At 46.7% G+C, this 18,961-nt stretch overlaps 1 protein-coding gene across 1 annotated transcript in view; it reads left to right on the top strand.

Moving 5' to 3' along the window:
- SLC43A2 (solute carrier family 43 member 2) overlaps window positions 1–18,356 on the top strand; it is a 31,542-nt gene extending 13,186 nt beyond the window's left edge. Inside the window, exons 6-14 of the mRNA XM_054647027.2 lie at window positions 3,349–3,441; window positions 4,082–4,215; window positions 4,625–4,827; window positions 5,504–5,647; window positions 9,019–9,157; window positions 9,592–9,724; window positions 10,632–10,705; window positions 12,372–12,495; window positions 13,308–18,356. Coding sequence (XP_054503002.1) covers window positions 3,349–3,441; window positions 4,082–4,215; window positions 4,625–4,827; window positions 5,504–5,647; window positions 9,019–9,157; window positions 9,592–9,724; window positions 10,632–10,705; window positions 12,372–12,495; window positions 13,308–13,469 — 1,206 coding nt within the window. The 3' untranslated portion in view covers window positions 13,470–18,356. The remainder of the gene's footprint in view (window positions 1–3,348; window positions 3,442–4,081; window positions 4,216–4,624; window positions 4,828–5,503; window positions 5,648–9,018; window positions 9,158–9,591; window positions 9,725–10,631; window positions 10,706–12,371; window positions 12,496–13,307) is intronic.
- Window positions 18,357–18,961: the final 605 nt, after the last annotated feature.

Consider the following 18,961-nt stretch of genomic DNA (forward strand, 5'->3'; position numbering starts at 1 on the left):
AAACAGCCCCCTTTAATCGGGGGGGGGGGGGACATTTCTGTGTAGGGAATCTTTTTTGCTTGGAAATATTAGGAAAACTTAGGGCTCTGTGAGCTTTTGTTTGTTGGAGAATGGGAACAGGAGTTTCCATATGCTTTGGGCAAAGGGGGCAGTTTGAGGCTTTCCTGCAGAACATATTTTTAGTGTCTGTGTAACTTCCAAACACACCCCCAATAGGGAAAACAAAGTTTAATTGAACAAAAATACCATTTTTCAGTAGTCTAGTTCTCAATGCCTTGATTTTTTTTTTTTTCTGTTCTTTCAAACAATCCTTGCAAGAGGAGGGAAACGGGCTTTGGTAGCAATGCTGTGCTGTTTTCTGTATGTGGAATGTCTCCAGGGAAAAGCTGGAAAACAATATAAATTATTATAAACTCACTGTAGGGCAGATGAGGAAAAAAAAAAATCTGCAAGAGGAAATGATTTATCAGTTTAGGATTACAGACCTGCAGTAAAGGACTCCAGTAAAAAACAGTTACGTTGGGCAACATTCACGGAGTGTCTTTGTGACAGGGCATAAAGTTAATATTGCATTGAGTGTCAGTGACCTTTAAACAAGAGGCTTAAGAGTTTCTGTCGTCATAGGTCTTGCAGAATTGGAGCTGTCATACCAGAATGGGCAGAAGTTGCTGGAGGAGTCACTTCTGGCCTGCGGGGATGAGATCAGAATGAGGATTAGATCCTTTTTGGTGGCAGAAAAACAGAGCTCACTTGCTCCATGGCTGGTGTTTTTTATTGCCTTTTTTTTTTTTTTCTCCTCTCTGTGGTTCATTTTTTCCAATGCTTGCTAGTATAAAGACAGCATGAAAAATGACTTGGTAAATATTGCATGTTGTTTTTGTAGCTGGTCTTTAGGTGAGACCTGCACAGGCACTGCCAGTGCTGGCTCAGTCTGAGAGGTTTTCTGCTCTTGAACTCTTCAAGACTTTTCCCCCTCTGCCCCTCCAGGTAGTCCCACATTTCTGTCCCTTCCAAGTGCTCAGTGTTGGCAGTTTCTGCTTTGATTGGGCTGGATAAGACATTAAATCTCTTCTGTCCAATTTTTTTAATCTAGCTGCTTGCTGGGTGCCAAATTGGATTTGAGGAAATCTTTAGCCTTTCTAGGACTTCTGTCCCAATCAAGGCAGAAGCAGCCTCAGGTTCTCCTGTTTGTGGCTTCCTGTTCTGTGTCTCCAGTAGCCCTCAGAGCAGGAGGATCCACCTGGAAGTTCCTTTCCTGCTGTATGAAAAAAGCTTTTTGTGGACTCTGGATCTCTGGGGAAAACCAGCCCTTGCCAAGAAGCAGCTGTGTTTGTGCAGCTCTTGCCCTGCCCTGAGCTCCCCAGCAGGAGCAGCAGTTTTGTTGTCATTTCTGGACGTTATTTTAAGTTTGGGGTGTTTGGGATGAAACAAATGCCCATCCTGGTGACAGCGAGCAGCCCTTTTTACAACCCTCAGCTATTGCACTCGGCAGATGCTGCTTGCTGGGAGTGTGTAAATCGAGGGCAGTGCTTCCAAGAGGAGATTTTCCAGTGCCTGGTAACAGACCTTTGGATCCTTGAGCTGTTTCCTGTCTGCAGCTCCCGGGAGCAGCCTGCTGGCAGCTCTCCCGCATGCGGGGCGATGGGTGTGGGGATGCTCTGCAGAGCAGCACAGCTCTTCTGCCTCCTCCTCCTCCTCCTCCTCCTCCAGGGCAGCATCAGGCTCAGCACATCACTGCTGCTGCCCAGCCTGGGGTTATGTGAGGACCTGCAGGCTGCAGTGCATAGGAAGCTCTGCAGTGAGGCACAGGGATGATAAACAGCCAGATGGGTCCCGGAGTGCTCCTGCTCAGGAATATTCCTGCCTTGTAAACACGCCCTGACACAAGCCAGATTTGCTTGCCTTATATGCTGCTCCTGGGAAAGATGGGTTTGTTTTTCAGCTCTGCAAGGGGAGTGTGATGGCAGCACTTGCTTGCTCAGGTTGATGTTGTCTGGATCTTTTTGTTCAGCAGCCTCTTTGCACAGAAAAAGGGCTGCTCGTGCTTTCAGTCCTAGAAGGCATCTGCAGTGTCCTGCTTTGAGGTCCTCTGAGGCTGACGTGGTAGTGATGCTCAAGTGAATTTGGGGAGTAAGTGACCCAAAAAAAAGGAGGTGGGAGGGAAATCTGCCAGGCTGCAGCAGATTCTCTGCCCATTGACCAGCTTCAGGAGGTGCCAGCCCAGCTCTCCATAGCCTTACAACTTCAGTGTTTCTCCCTTTACTTTCCAGTTTCCAGGACAGCATTAGTGAGTGATGTAAACTTGTTCACTTCTGGTTGCTTAGGAAAGCAGGGGATTCTTCCTTTCCCAGCAGAGTAGGAAGGTCTCCTGCTGTTTCTGCCTTTGGATCTTGAGTGGAAGCAGGGCTGGTGAGCCATCCTGGGAGTGATTTTGCTGTTCAGGTGGCAGAAGTGGTTGCTGTGAGCTGCTGCTGCCTGTCCTTGCTGAGAGCTTTGCTTTCCCAACAGCTCCTTGCAGAACCAGCCTGGTCTGCTCTCAGCAGTGCCAGCACACCTGATGGGAGCCCAGGCAGTGAAGGGGGTGGATGGCAGGAGTAGCAATGTTGTGTTGCCTGCTGCAGAGCTCAGTTGCTGTGCTGAGTGATAAATCCTTGGGTATCTGGTGTTTGTGACTCCTTCCCTGCACCTCGCTCTGGGATAGTGTGCTGAGGCATCTGAGCCATCCCAGTGATGCAGAAATGATCAGCAGAGAGAGTCTGCTGCCACAGAAGGAGCCTTGGAGATGGCTAGAAATGGAAATGCAAACAGCAGCACTGTTTGTGCTTGTCTCTGTTCCTTCTTGTTATAACAGGAACTTTCTGGTCTGCTGCAAAGGATTTGGGTGCTGACCCAAGGTGCATAAACAAAGCTGGCAGTTCAAGGTGTTGCAGGGTGTGTTAAAGATTGCAGCCTGTGTCTAACAATCCTTGGCTAAAAAGGTGATAAACAGAATTTGGGCACATGTTTGTGGGAGAGGAAAAGTGGTGGCTAAAGGTTTGGGGTAAGGAACTTTTAAAGAAAGCACAAGAGCTGGAGCAAATGCTCCTGTGCTAAAAGTGAATGATGCAAAATATGCTGTCAGTCTGGAAAGAAGCAGCATCAGTAAGCACATAAATCTTGGGCTGTAGACATTCCCTGTCTCTGGAGACACCAGTGAAACCTGCAGAGTAATATCTTGAAGAGCTAAGTCATGCCTAAGTAAAACTGGCTGCTTCACATTCTGGTATCCAGGAGAATTAATCCTAAATGCCAATATCTCCATGAGGGAGCCTCATTCCTGCTCCAGCTGATGTTCCTCTCTCTCCCCAGCTGCCCAACATGTTTGGGGACCTTCGTTCCACGTTCATTGCTCTGATGATTGGCTCCTATGCTTCCTCTGCTGTGACTTTCCCAGGAATCAAGGTGAGGCTGTGGGATCAAGGCTTGTCACTGGTGGTGGTGTGCTGGTGTCTTGCCCTGTTTAGCAATAAAGTGGAAAGAAAGAGGGGCTATTTGCTAAAGCTCTTTTTTAGGGATGTGCATTTGCAAGATTCAGTTCCTGTCTGTATTAGAGACTTCCCAAGTGACTGCCTCAAGAGTGAAGCAGATAAAAAACTTTAGAAGTGCTAAGTAGAAGTGAAAAACTAAAGTTTTTGTTTTAGAAAAGATTGCTTTGTTAATCTCTAAGTTGTGTGTCTATATATATTTGTAATACACAAATGTGTATTTTATCTGTGTGATGGTCACCAATGGTTGGCTTTGAACACAATTCATGGCTGGCAGATGGCACTGAAGGGACACGAGATGTTCACCTGGGCTGCCTGGATAGATCACCTGGTTCTGAACCAGGGCTGTTTCCCTGCAGTCTCAGGTGTGCAGGGAGATTCCTGCTGGTTTTCCAAGAAAGTCCTTGTCACAAAACTGGTTTTTGTTACCACTTGAGTTTAACCCATTTTAAGTGTATCATGATGTTCTTTCCCTGTTCCTCTCAGACCTCATTCCAAGAATATTGAAGCATCTTTGTGCTCCTGTAGCCAAACCCATATTCCCTTGTGATTCCCAGGTTATCTATGACTTTGGGGTCTCCTTCATCCTTATCCTGCTTGTCTGGGCAAGCTGTGCAGGACTCGTTTTCCTCAACTGCTTCTTCAACTGGCCCCTGGAGCCTTTCCCAGGACCAGAAGACATGGACTACTCGTAAGTCTCCAGGGCTAATCCCATTCCCAATCCTCTAGGAAAAGCTGGCACAAAGAATATAGAGGAGTAGACAGGGAAGCCCTTGCATGTTGTTTATTGCTGCCACCTCTTAGGCTGAGGATTTCTGCCTGCCACTAGCATGTGATTACCTGTGCAAAGCAGAACTTTCCAAACTGTGGGAATTACGAAGGGAAAATGATCTGTTCCTGGTCATAAGTATTTTTATATTGATTTATGCCAAGTTGGCCCAGGGAAAGTATCTCAGTGTGCTCTGGATCAAAACCATTTGTGGGTCTGTAATGGAAACCAGTGCCTTAAATCCACAAATAGCCTTTCTGACTCCTGCAACGTTGCTGCCTCTGACTCCTCACCCTGTGTTGCAGCTCTCACGCTCTTTGCAACCCAACAGGGTGAAAATAAAGTTCAGCTGGCTGGGATTTGACCACAAAATCACTGGGAAGCAGTTCTACAAGCAAGTGACGACCGTGGGGCGCCGCCTCAGCGTGGGGAGCTCCATGAAGGGCCCCAAGGAGCCAGCAGCTCTGCAGGAGAACAACAAGCTCTGTCTGTCTACAGTGGACCTGGAAGTGAAGTGCCAGCCTGACAGTGCAGGTGTGGTTCTGGGGTGCCCCAGGGTGCTGGCACGGGCCTGTTGGCCTCCCTGCTCTGCTCCAGACTTGTTTGGAAGGGAGCAAAACGTGATCCAGGTGTTGCCAGGGCCTCGTGCCAGCCACCAGGGCTGGAGCAGGAGTTATGTAAGGAATCCTGTCCTTGTGTCCTTCCCTGATCACAGATGGTGCAGCCAGTGGTGGGGACAGCACATGGGAGCTGCTGTGGCTGCAGGGGGACAGGGCAGCTGGTCACTGCTGGCTCTTGGGTGGATTGTTGCCACCATGACCAAGCCTTCTTTACCCTGGGGCATCATAGAATGGTTTGACCTGGAAGGGACCTTAAAGATCATTTAATTCCACCCCTTCCACCAGAACACATTGCTCAAAGCCCCATCCAATCTGGCCTTGATGGTGAAAGCAAATGGTTTGAGGCTTCTGTTTGTCTTAATCCACCAAATCAGGGCAGCCTCCTTTCCTGCTGCCTTGCCCAGTCACTGGTAGCCAAAGTCCAGCAGCTGCAGCTGCTGATGGTGGGAGCTTGTGAGGGACCAGGTGAACTCCTTGGGGCTGCCACTGGCACTCCTGGCCAGGAGAGGCCCTGCTAGGCCAGAGGCAAAACTGTCAATGTTTGCCAGGGTGTGCTGCCCTCTTCAGAGGCTCTGTTATTCCTCCTGCAGCTGCTCCCTCCTTCATGAAGAGTGTCTTCAGTCCCATCCTGCTGCTCAGCCTCATCACCATGTGTGTCACTCAGCTGAGGCTCATCTTCTACATGGGAGCCATGAACACCATCCTGGAGTTTCTGTCTGGAGATGAAAGTCAAGGTAGGGGAACCTCTGAAGACTTTTACTGCATCCTTGGGGCTGGGAGCTGACCCAGCCTTGGTGAGTGAAGGCAGAGCAGCTGATTACTCAGCAGATACTCCATGCAGGGCAATCCATGGTGTCCAAGTGCCCTGACAGCTGCTGGGAGGGTCCAGGGAAGGGCTGGAACCAGCCCAGCACAGAGGGGCAGTGAGGTAGGTGCTTGAATGTCAGGCTAATTTTAACCCTGTGTCTGTCAGATACTGCCCCACGTTATTTCCCCACATAGGCTCTTGCAAGTAACCCCTGGGGGTGGACTGCTGATTTTTATTTTAACTGGAAAACCTATTTCATCAGGTATTTGCTTAAGTTATCCCAAGCAAGCAGAGAATGCAGAGCAGCTGACTCTCATGAGTAATGCTTGGACTCAGAGCCTCAGCCCAGCACCCAGGGGGGGAGAAGTGAAGTCAGAGCTGGTTTTTTGTGCAGCTTGGTGGGTGCTGGGGAGGCTCAGGGCTGCTCCCCGTGCTGCACTCCCTGCATTTATAGTTCTGATGAAGCTCATGGAGCAAACAGGAAAGAGTACATTAGTTTACTGTCAAAAATACCCTGGATTGCAAAACAGGACTTAGCCTTTTTTTTTAATTTTGTTTTTGTCCTTTGTAGTAAGATCCAGTTTGAACTTGTTAAATCTGGATTGCATGAAGCTGATAAATCAAGAGGCACTCCTCTGAAAACAGGAGTGAGCTCTGGGGGAGGGAAGGAAACTCAGGAAACTCCAAGTGCCCTGGCATTCCCTGAATTGCTTTGTTTCTTGAGCCTCTGACAGCCTGCAGCATTCAGCTCTTTATCTCCTGGCTCAGGAGCCAGCTTAGACATTAAACAGCAAAACAGGACAAACTTCACACTGCCTACCTTTCCCAGCACTGCTTCCTTTTCTGCTTACCTTGTAACTCTGACACTGCTTTAAAAAAAAAATTATTATTTATTTTTACCCTGGCTTGCTGTACTAATTTAATTTTAATTTCTTTCCTTCTCCTCCCCTCCTTGGAATTTCAGAATTAACATTAACTATATAAGCTGCCAATTCTGCTTAGATCAAACTCCCTCCTAAAACAGGGATTGTGCCCCTTGAGTGTGCTGCAATTTTTCTGTGCCACCTTTAAGATTTCTTCCTATTTTTTCCCTTCCTCCCCCTGAATGTAGCCTGGGCTCATTGCAGTGCAGTCTCTGTCTTGGTGTTTCCATGGCATCAGCAAAACAGTGGCATTGTCTGGTCCCAGCAGTGTCAGGCTCTGCTGCAAGAGCAGCTCCAAGGCACGTGCAGCTCTCCAGAAATGCAGTCAGGAGGGGATGGGATGCTGCTCCCTCACATTCCTCCTGGTTCCTGCATTTATTCTCTTGGGTGGGGTTTGCTCAGAGAGCTCCCTCCACCTGCAGCTGCCCTTGGGAGCACTGAGGGAGGGGACAGGAGAGCTGAGTCAAACCCTGCAAGGGTTGTGGTCAAAAGTTAAATATTCCTGGGATTACAACAGGAGAGAAGGATGTGGGGAAAATCATGCAGAGGAGTAGTGAAGTCTTTAATTGCAGTGAGGCACAATGTCCTTGAAAGTTCTTTCTGTGCAGGTTTTGGTGAATTAGACCTGTCAGGAAACCAAAAGGTGGAGAGAGCAGTCAGCCTGTGGCTGCTTATCTGCTGAAACCCCCCAAAAGATGAGGAAGAAGCTTAAGGGTTCATTCTGTAAATGCCTGTGCAATTGTGTTGTAGGAAGGCAGGGGAGAGGAGACCTGTTAAGCCTAGAACCTGAAATTTGTCTGCATCTTTAATAAATTGTCACCTTGCTCTCAAATGTGGTGATACTGAGAGACCTTGGGCTGGAAAACTCAACAGTGTGAGGTGCTTGCTCAGGGCAGTTCTGAGTGAAAAGCATTTAAAACAGGAAATGTAAAGGCTTGTGCCCATGTGTGCTTCCTTTGCTGGGTATTCTTGCTTTTTCTCCTTGGGAAAGAATGTTTTTTAAGATGACAGATAAGCTGAGGGGGCCTTGTTTTGTAGCAGCTACTGTGTTTCCTCCCCTTCCCTTGCTGACCCCATAAATTTCACTCCCTAATTCAAGCTGCCCTCTGCCCTTGCTGTTTAGAGCCTAAGATTAAGTGTTCAGGGTAGCATAAAGAGGCAAAACATGACAGCATGGCTTGCTTCTTACCCTCTATTAAAAAATAACCAGCCAGCAGTAAATCAGCTCCTGCAGTGCTCACAGAGAGTGATGCCACCTGTTTCTCTTGGCTGCAGCAGTTGCTATCATGAGAGGGGATGTGGGGTCACTTCAGGGCTTGTCTTTGTGGGAGGAACGGGGCCATGAATGTGAGTTTGGAGCTTGGAAGTTCCTCTCAGCTCCTTTGCCAGCAGCTGGAGCCAGGAAAAGATCACCAGGTGCCATCCTTGGGCACAGCAGAGCAGCCCTGCTGGGGTTTGCTGCCACTGTTGAGGAGAGAGAGGCTTGTTGGAAACTTTCTCTGCATTACCAAGTGGATTTTGGTGGAAATCCTGGCTGTACAGCTTTGGCTGGACTTAAAAACGGGAGGGACAAATGAAAATTTCAGCTGCTTTGCTTACAGGGCTGTAACTTGTGCTCTGGGTGCTGAGATGGGCAGTTTCAGAGCTACATCCTTATTTTGGAGCTGTGGCACACCGTGACTCACCAGCCCTTCTGTGTAGTGCCTCAGCCACCACGTGGGCTGCGAGAGGAAGTGGAAAAAAGCCTTGCAGGGTGGGGGAACTGCTCAGTAACGGGAGGGGACGATTTCTTCTGAGTCTGCTGGCATCAGCTTTCCCTTAGCAAGCCACAGAGATACTTCTCTCATCGTTAGCACGAAATTTTCATCACTTTAAACTTCTTAACAATTGCTCACAAATGCTGTTATTTTTAGATGTTAATCTCCTGTCCCCTTTCTTCCAAATTTGTCCATTCAGCACAAACTGGGTTAGTCCTTACCTTCCCAGCCTGATTGTCCTCACTGGAGCATCCCAGCTGGAGAAGCTGTGGCTGCAGCTCCCAGCAAGGCAGGAGAGGAGATGACTAAAGCAGGCCTGGCTGTGCAGCACACAAAGCTTATAAAAACTTTTCCTGCTGGTCCTGCCCAGAATAAACCTCACTGGCACTGAGTGGGGGCTGTGTCCCCGTTTTTGGAGCCCTATTTGCTGCTGCCCAGAGAATTCCAGTGCAGGATCAGAATGGCTGAAAGAAGTGTGCCCAGCATGTCTATTCTGATGTCTGGAAGGTTGATGAATGACTGATAAGAGAAGTGATAATGGCAAGGGGTTTTTTTTTCATATTTTTTCCTCTCGCTTGGACTAAAAACTATTTTTAATATTTTTTTTTTCCCTGCAGTGGCTTTCTACACTTCCATTTTTGGGGTCCTGCAGCTGCTGTGCCTGCTGACAGCGCCTGTGATCGGATACATCATGGACTGGAGAATGAAAGAGTGTGATGATGGCTCAGAAGAGAATGAGGAGAGCAACGCTGAGCAGTGCGTAGTGTGCCCCACACGGGACATGCAGCCACCTGGCAGGCCCCCTCTGCTCTGCCTTGTGTGCTGTGGGATCAAAGACTGAACAGAATAATGGCTCTGCAGTATAGAAAAGAAAGCCTGAAGGAAGACTTGATAATTGCAGAGGAAAGGAACAGACTATCTTCCATGTCCACTAAGATCAGTCGAGAAGAGCAAATTTAAGTTGTAGCAGGAGAGGCTCAGACTTCCCTCCTAGCCTAAGAGTAAGAGTAACAGCACTGAAATAATTACCCAGATGTTCCTCAGCATCCACTGGTGGAATTCCCAGCACCTCCATAGGCAGTTCTGTAACCAGACTGGTGTAGATAGTTGATGTGATGTGTAGAGAATCTTGCTGTGAGTCCCAGCAGCTGCTGGGAGTGTTTGTAACCCAGGTTTTGCTGTCCTTCCAGAGGTGACAAGAAAAAGAAAAAGCGTGACCGTCAGATCCAGAAAATCACCAACGCCACCAATGCCTTTGTATTCACCAACTTCCTGCTGGTTGGATTTGGAATCACCTGTCTTATTCCTAATCTACCCTTGCAGGTGAGTAGGTGAAATGGGTGGGGTGCTGGCAGAATGACAGCACAGTGCCAGGAGAACCAGCAGGTGTTGGCAGGAGGGCTGGGACTGGCACTGCTGGGAAACTTCCATCCTGCTTTGCAAGCCCCACTTTCAGAGCAGAAACAAATAACACTGTGCAGTTTAGATCTCTTGGGAAAACCTGAACAAGCAGCTGTAGTTAAAATGTCACTTGATTCAGAATTTATTTGCACTTTTAAACTTTTTTGAAGTTTCTGCAGCTGCCCTGTGTGGCAACAAATTCTTGCCCACCAAGATCCTCTCAGCAGTGCCTGTACATTTAAACTGGGCTTGATTTAAGCTGCTGAAGGTTGTAAAAACTTGCAGCAAGAAGCATAACAGAGTGATGTGTACAGCAGCTTATTCCTGCGTCAAATGCTGTGCCCAGTGGTACCTGTGGGATTATAAACCTGTTAAAATATTTATTCTGTGGCACCACCTATTTTTGGCAGAGGAGTTTAGTGATTTTATGCTACACTTAAACACACCTTCATGATGTAGGCAAACATCAGTTTGCCTATGAGCAAGTAAGAGCAGTTTGCTCATTCTTACGTGTTGTCTGCAATAACCTGTGGAAAATTAACTAAATTGGTGGCCATGGAAAAAGCATTGTGATCCTGGCCAGGGGTTGCTGGGGACACGTCCTTGCAGCAGTGCCACCTACAAATGAGAGAGGTCTTGTGTGTGTGCAGAGTAAGGAAAAGCAGAGCCTGGAGACAGGTACAAATTTGTTCCCTCATGCTGATATTTCAGGTTTTGGGTCTGGGTTTCCCAATCCTACCTGAAAAGAACAGCTTTTAGGAATGGTGTTGGGTTCTGGCACACCTGAGTGGGTGTCTAGGATGTGACATTTTTCTGCTTCTTTTTTCAGATTCTGTCCTTCATTTTGCACACAATTGTGAGAGGATTCATCCACTCAGCTGTGGGAGGCCTCTATGCAGCTGTGTAAGTCTCTGGTTCCCATAAGATGTGGCTGGCCAGATAAACTGGTTTGGGGTGATGGTCTGTCCAGGGGAGATGGAGATCAGGAATGAGGTCTTCATGGTCAGAGGGGAAAAATGATGCAACTTGTTTCCTCAGTCACTTCTAGGCATGACAACTGCTGGACTGAAATCCCAGGGCTTTCCTTGTTTAGCAACAGAGACAGGAACAGTTATGTGTGAGACTAAACTATTGACACACAGGTTATATAGTAAAAACTCAAGGTTTTTTTTTGTCTTGCAATGAGCAGATGTGTGCATGTGCCCAGGTAAAACATTAACAGGACTGAAAACATCACTGCTGCTCTCCTCTGAAGTTGACATTGGTAAAACATTGCTCAAGATACCATTAGTGATGCCTCCTCCCTTTCCCAGGACAGATCACCCATCCTGTTTCCAACTTAGCAAGTTATCAATAGCTGAATCTAAATACTCTCTTCCTCATTAAGCAATGTTTTTGGCCTTGAAAACAGATCTGTCCCTCAGTGCTGGGAGGTAGGACAGAGGAACAAAGAGGAGCTGTTCCCTTTCAGGGAATCTTTGAGAGATTTGTTGGGGTAGGAAGGGACCCCTCAAGACCAAGGTCAGGTAGTGCAGGTGGTCCAAGAGTGCAACTGATTTTGTTTGAATATCTCCATGGATGGAGACTGCACAGACTATTTCTGTCAAAGGTTTAGATCCCAGTGTCTGGGGAATCCAGACTAGACAACACATCTAAGACTTTGCTTCAGAAATGTATAAACTTTTGGTTCCCTGGCAGCCAGAAGCAAAATATTTTTGTCTTGGGCAAGGTAAATAAATGTATGTTGCAGTAAGTATCACCTTACTGGTAAGCTAATCCTATTTGACCATTGCAACTCTGGAACTTCCTGGAGTGGAGGTATTTTTGCTTTGAATGTGACTTTTTTTAATATTTGAAGGTTTTGATTTGCTTCTTTCTTTCCAAGTTTAGTTTAACCTGACTCTTTTTAAATACTGCTCAGTCATGGAAAGAGAAAGATATTAGAAGATTCCTGAAATTTATTTTTCCATTATTATTATCTGATACCAGCACTTGCCAGTCAACAGTGTTGTTTAGTTTGACATAGGATCAGACTTGTCCTCTAAAAAGGAAAACACTAACCTGTTGTGCAGGTTTCACTCACCTCCAAAGGGAGCAAATTGTTATGACCAGATGAAAATGATTGCTCAGGCACTGGTGTTGTCATCTGGATGAAGAAGCCCTGCTTTTAACTTGTAAATATCCACACTCTGCTCCCTGTGCAATAGAAACAGGAGCTGTATAAGCACTTCCACTTGCCCACAGTAGAGCTGCAAAACAAAACAAGTGCTGGATCTGATATTGCTAAAGTCTGAGAGCTCAGGATGAGGATAATCTGAAGAAGAAGGCTCCAGCCTTGGCAGCAGTTCCATTCTGCTCTCAGGAGCAGTGTGACACCACAGGGTGTTTGTAAATACCCTGTAAAAAGGGGCAGTTACCCAGTGCAGGAGGGAGTTCTGCACATTATGCCTGTCTTGGGCCTGTGCTCTCATGTTGGTCTTTGTTGTTACTGGACTGGGAATGTAATCTGACCTGGCTGATATGAAGTCAAGGTGATACATAATAATGCTGTTGCTTTCTTTGTTGACAGATACCCCTCGACTCAGTTTGGCAGCTTGACAGGGCTGCAGTCGTTGATCAGTGCCCTCTTTGCCCTCCTGCAGCAGCCTCTCTTCATGGCACTGACAGGACCTTTGAAAGGAGACCCCCTCTGGGCAAGTTCTTCTGAGTTTTGATGTGAAAGCTTGGGGGTTAAGATGTTTTTTGGCTCATTGAAGGACTCCTGTGCATGGACCAAGGTTAAAAGCAGCTGTAATTTTACATGTCCCTCAGTCTGCTGTTACCTTGGTGCTGTCCAGGAGACCTTTCCCTGTGTGAGTAATGAGTCCCTGGGCAGGAAAGCCAGTAACCCTTATGGTGAATGGAAAGGGAGGAAGGGAATGCTTTCCACTAACACTTTATGTGGTGAGTCAGTATCTGTCAGGTTAAAATGGGTGAGTGTGAGCAGACCTCAAAACTGAGGAAAAACAATGTGATGCTTGAGAGCTACAAGCTCCAGTAAAAATTTTGGATTGCTGATGCTAATGTCCAAAAAGCCAAATGGCTGTTGAGTGCAGGGCTAATGTGGTGCCTTGCTGAGAGTCTGGGCAGCTCAATAAAATCGTGACATGGGTGATCCTGGAGAGAATTCTGGTTTTTAGGCTACATGTGCCCATGCCTGTTGCTCTTCAGTCAGCAAACTTGGTGTGAAACACCTGCAGCTCCAACAGCCTTTGCCTGTTCTGTGGAACAAGACTCCCACAGCCATAATCCAGAGTGACAAACTCTTGCAGCATTTAGCTTGTACACACAAGGTTCTCTGAGTGTAAAATGAAAACAGTGGAGGATGTTGCCAGCACAGGGAGCAGGGCGTCTCCTGCTTTGCCCACAGCTGGTGATGTGGGCTGGGCTCTGACACTGCTGCTCGCGTGACTGGGTTGTCGTCTTCCCCTAACCAGCCTAATTTTGCTTTGCTTTCCTCCTGCAGGTGAATGTTGGCTTGCTTGGCCTGAGCCTCCTGGGTTTCTGCCTCCCAATCTACCTGGTCTGCTACAGGCGCAGGCTAGAGAGAGAAAAAAAGCAGAAGATGGAAGATGCCAAACTTTTCTTCAAAATCAATGGCACTCCCACTGAGGAAGCCTTTGTTTAAACTGGTGCTTCATGTACAACCTCCCCTGTACAAGTTCCTACCACATCTGTGGGTTCTACCTGTGGTGTAAGCCAGGACTTTTCTCCCCTGGCTCTGCCAGTCTTTGCTCATCACTGGAGTGAGGGCTGGACATCATGACTGAGATTTCCTCAGATAATGGCAGGAGGACACTTCCCACTCCTTATTCCAAAACATGGGACACTTTTCCTTTTTATAAAGGCCACACAGCTATTGTGTCTTAAATTATCCCCTGATCACACTCTCCAGCAGCAGAGAGTTTGCATGGGAAACTGGGGAGAGAAGGAATAGAGGGATGGGGGAAGAGGGAAGACAGACCATAATTTGAGTTTGCAAATGTAACACACTGCAGTCTGTTTTCTCCCCTTCTTCCCCCAAACTTGGCTGACACAGTCTCGGATGCAAGCTGCACTGTCCTCCCTCCCCAAGGCTTCATAATGGTCTTTCTGCTTGATGTGTTGCTGGAACCAGTGGTTTTACTGTCTCTCCAGACATATCCCTGTTTGAGGCAGGGAAGGGGTTTTTATTCCTATGTGTATGAGCACAGCTTCAGTGTTTTGCTAAATGTTGGCTGCTAGCACTGACAGCTCCCAAACCTTTTATCACTTCAAATGACACAGACTGTGAGCAATGGATTTGCCTTCCACACTGAAATGAAGAGCCTACAGTGGACTGCTGGTCCTAGACCAAGCCTTGGGAGGCCTGGAATTCCTCTTCTTCCCGGTTGGCAAACTCACCTGTACTTGTTTTGAACTGTCTGCAGTCCTGGAGCCTCTGAGATAAGAATTGGATCTCGTTTACCGATGAAGTGCTTTGAGACTTTGTTGCCTTTTGCCTCTCCTTCCCCCCTGAGATGCCCCTGGGAGGGGAGCAGCAATGTGTGTTCAGTAAAAAGTGGAGAGGCTTCTTGAAGCTGAGTTCTGGGGCTTCAGATACCTTGGTGTTCCCATGAGCTGACCTGCTGGTGCAAAGAACCAGGAGTGCAGAACACTCCTTTGTGTCTGGTAACTGGATCCTGTGGACATATGGCAGGGTGATGTGGTGATGTCATTTTTCCTTTAGCCATAGCTGATTTACCTTGCTGTGATAATGGTCACCCAGCTGCTGAACACCAGGTTACTGTGACTGACCAAAATGCTGCCACTTTGGCTGTTCTAGGAGCCTTCTACAATGTTGATGCTCTGTCTGGACAGAGCACCTGGTGATTGATTGTAAGGTGAAGCTGCTGTCAGAGCAATATGTGTGGATAAAGGTGCCCCAGGGAGGGAATACAAAGGGAATTTTTAACCTGCTTATTTTTATAGAGGTTTTCCTTGTCTAAAGCAGACTTTTCTGCCCTTAACCTTCTTGTTGAGGTCGGCAGCTCAGGCTTTGTAGCCCTGTGTTAAGCACTGCACCGAGTGCAGCTGCTGGGAGCAGGGCTGTGCAGGGCTGAGGAGGAGCACCGACTGCACTGGGCTGAGCTGGTGGCTGCGGGAAGGTTGGGGCAGAAATAAAACTATTCTGGAGAAATAGTGGTGGTGTTTTACTGCAAAGCCTGCCAGGGGCTCAGACATTCAACTATGTCTGCTTGGAAAAGCCCAAGAAACAGCACCGTGCTGCGACCTTCCTGTGACAGATGAGCTGGAAGCTGAGCTGGCTGCGAGCTCCTTCGCCGGGGTTTGGGGGAGGCAGAACCTCAGGCCGGGCAGGGTTTCGGCTCTGCTGCAGCCCCGCGGGTCCCTCCCTGGCTGGTGGCAGGGCCAGCGCTCCGTGGGCCGGCAGCGCCATCTCCAGTCGCTGCTGCTCCGCACTCCGTGGTACCTTTTAGTCTTCACTCCTTTCAGGATTCGCCACTTGAGGATTTTACACATCTGTGATTTTTTTTTTTTTTTTTTTAATGTGTTGCCTTTATTAAATGTGTTTGTTTCAAGGCAGATTTACTGCCTGCTGTCAACACTGTATTCTTCTGGAACTTTTTGTGTTTTGGTGATGATTTAATGAGCTTTCCATCTTTTTTTGAGCAATAATTAAGAAGGCAGAGTTTTGATTAATTTTGCTGGTCACCTGTCTTGTCTCAAGTACATGTTCAGAGATACACCAGCAGTGGTACAACCAGAGGGCTTTCTGCAGATTTCTGCATTTTATATTACAATACTTCTAAATATTTTGAGAAGAGTCCTGCTCCTGCTCAGAGATACTCATGACATGACAATGACAGATTAAGTATCAGGTGTGTGAGCCTCCATCCATAGTCTCAGTGTCCTAAAGCAGAGTTGGTGTTTTGTGTGCTAGCCAGCATTACTTCCACCTCAGTTTCAGAATTGAATGTGATTTCTTCCACTCTTATGTCACTTAAATGCCTGTTACAAATGTCTCAGCAAAATAGTGGAATAGAGAGTGGCAAATTTTAATGAAGTCTTAGTGGAGATGCTGCTGCCTTTTAATTGAGCTGCACATTCTTCAAAGAACACAATTTTATTTCTGCCATCTACCTCCCTACTGCAATTCCCAGATCCTGCCCTTTATTAGGGATATCTTCAAATCCAGTTTCATCTGATAAACTGGTGAATGTGTGTGCTTAATGTCAGAAGCTGCTGGTCAGCTGTGAGGAGAGCTCATGTCCTGGTGGGCACAGAGGGAGCTTTTAGCTGTTCAGGGTTGAACAGACAAATGGGATCATGTTCTGGGGCCATGCAAAGTCAAACTGGAATTCTTTGCTGCAGAATGTAGTGGGGAACAGAAGGATCAATGTTTTTAAAAGAAGAGGCTGGTTAAACAATGGTCTGATGCATCCACTAACTCAGGGAGATTTTAAGTTGCTGTAAATATGAAAGTTATGCCAAGGAAAGATACTTGTGTGCATGTTCTGTCCTGTAAGAATTGGCCAAAGCTGCAGAAAACACGCTGGGCTGAAGTGAAACGCTGCTCTGATTGAATGGAGTGAAATTTATTTTGACAGTTGTGAACCAAACTAACTTCAGTCTCATATTTATCTATCAAAAACCTGTACCTGCATGCAGGATGTGCAAACACTCTACTGATTGTGACATAACTGCTTCAGAGCTGCACCTCCTGCAGCAGTGGGGTCACTATTGCAGGAGGGCAATATTCTGCCTTCAGATTGTTCCAAACATTGTCTTGCACAGCAGAAACACAGCTGGGGTGGTCCTGTCACTGTAGTTGATCAGGGGCAGTTTGCCTCGTCCTTTGATGCTTAGGGAAATAGAGTTGTATATAATAACATGATATACATTTGGAGTGGAAAACAGCATTGCTGCTTCCCAGCTGAGTGTTTCAGGACCAAGACAATACCTGGTGCACAAGATACCTTGTGGGAAAAATGAATGGGCTACCAAAGAGTATAGAGTCCCAGCAGTTAGCATCAATAATGCATTTATCTGTAGAACTCAAATAGAGGTCAATGTGTTGAACTGCTCTCATAATTCCTAAATGATGAATTTGTAGGACTTGGGAGGGTTTTTGTGTCCTTTGTACCTCCTTACCCTGATCCATATGGGAAGTGCAAGGAGGGTGGCCATGGGAGAGAGCTCCATGGAAGCAACCCCAGCTGAATGTAAAGAGCAGAAACCTGATCTGTGAGTACCTCAAAGGTGTTGCTGTGTAAAGCGATTGCACCTTCTGCAGACACTGCTCCCAGGCTCTACAGCCTCTCACATGCATTTAATCTGCATTTGTATTAAAATAAAATTGAATTCACAGAGTGGGGAAGGGAGGGTGACAGCTTTTTGCTTTCACTAATCTGTCAGAACCTAAGCCCTGTTGACACAGCCTTTATAGCACTAATGCAATGACACAATGTCAGAAGTAGCAGAGAAAATCTGTGCTGTTCTGCTTAATAGGACACTTACACTATGACAGTCACTGAGTAAAGCTATATCTGGATCCTTGAGATGAAACTGGACACAGATGTCTGGGAAAAAAAGGGGGCAAATCTTGCTGAGACACCAATTTAAGTGCAGTGCTGCTACAGCAACTGAAATGTTCAACTCCCACAGCAAAGCCTGGCCTCTTCATGCTCTGTCTGCAAAGGAAAATTGCAGGATAATGAGATTTTAACTAAGTCCGTAAATCACTAAAATGTTTTCAAGTAGGAGATTTCCCTCTTGACAGGCTGATGAATTTGGAAAATATGCTACAAAATTCAAAGCAGATACTGTAGGGTAAAAGGAATGAAATCTCTAAACTACACATATTTGCTACTCTTTTTTTTCCCCCTTTGATTTTTTTTTTTCTGGATCTGCATAGCTTGAAATTCCCTACACCCCATTTTAAAAGTGCAAAGTGCTCATAATGGAAAATAGTATTACAGTACAACAGATTCCTGTTGGGAATGGACTGGTTTGGGGTTTTTTATTAAAAAAAAAAAAAGGCCACTTCTGATTCACAATGTTATCTTCTCTGGAATAGCTGAAACAATGATGTGTTATGTAGCTGCAATCTTACATGTTAATTATAAAGCCCACAGGTCCTGGTTTTCTTCCATGTGCTGCCAGCCTGTCTCTGTGCAATCTGTTTTTGCCAGGTGTCCTGTGCTCCACATTGTCCTCCTACTGCTGTTTGTCACTTCCTTGTGCCTGACCCTCTGTCACCTGCTTTTTATTCTGGAGACAATCCTCTCTTTCAGAAAACCCACTCTTTAACCTGCCAGCATTACCTCTCCCACCTTTTCCTGTCCACAGAATTTTTTTGTAGCGTTTGCCGAAGTGGAATTGTAAACTCCTCGGGGCAGGCCTGTGTCATCTTCTCTGTGTTTGTAAGGTGATGTGCACTCTTGCAGTACTATCTCAAAATAAAGTGATAATAAGTTAATCATTAGTTTTCCTTCTGAGGGTGAACGTAATAAAATCATTGGTTGCTTCCTAACGAGATTATGGACCCATGAATGCTTTAAAGGGTGGCATCTGCCAAAGGGCAGGACCCAGGTTGAATATTTCCTTGACTCTTCTCTAGGTTAGGAGCTAAGAGCCACTGCCAATTATTTTTTTTTTCTCCAAATGAGTATAATCTTGGAGAAAAAAAAAAACCAAACCCTGTAGGTGGCGGGTTGAGAATGAGATTGAGCTCAGCTATAGTGACAAATGAACAGTGTGGCCTTAGAAGGGATCACAGGTGTCAACAGCAAAGCTGCACGTCTCGGTTATCCATGCCTTAGCTTGGTGATGCTAAATCTGTGGTGGTTTACTTTTCCAATCCAATAATGACAATCATTGAAAATGCCATAAATCATGACCTAGTGACAAGGTGAAGCCCATAACCTGAAGCCACTCACCCTGTCTGACTGTAGCACTGACTTAAACCCTGGCTATTTGCGTAAATACCCCGGTCACTCGTCATTTCCCTTCCCCACCGTCCCAAAAGAGGGGGGGCCACGAAGTTGACAAAAATACTGGAGCACGTCCCCTATTGAGACAGGCTGGGAAATTTGGGTTAGTTCAGCCTGGAGAGGAGAAGGTTGTGTGGAGACCACACAG

This window comes from Agelaius phoeniceus, chromosome 20, assembly GCF_051311805.1.
Source record: "Agelaius phoeniceus isolate bAgePho1 chromosome 20, bAgePho1.hap1, whole genome shotgun sequence".
NCBI classification, from domain to species: domain Eukaryota; kingdom Metazoa; phylum Chordata; class Aves; order Passeriformes; family Icteridae; genus Agelaius; species Agelaius phoeniceus.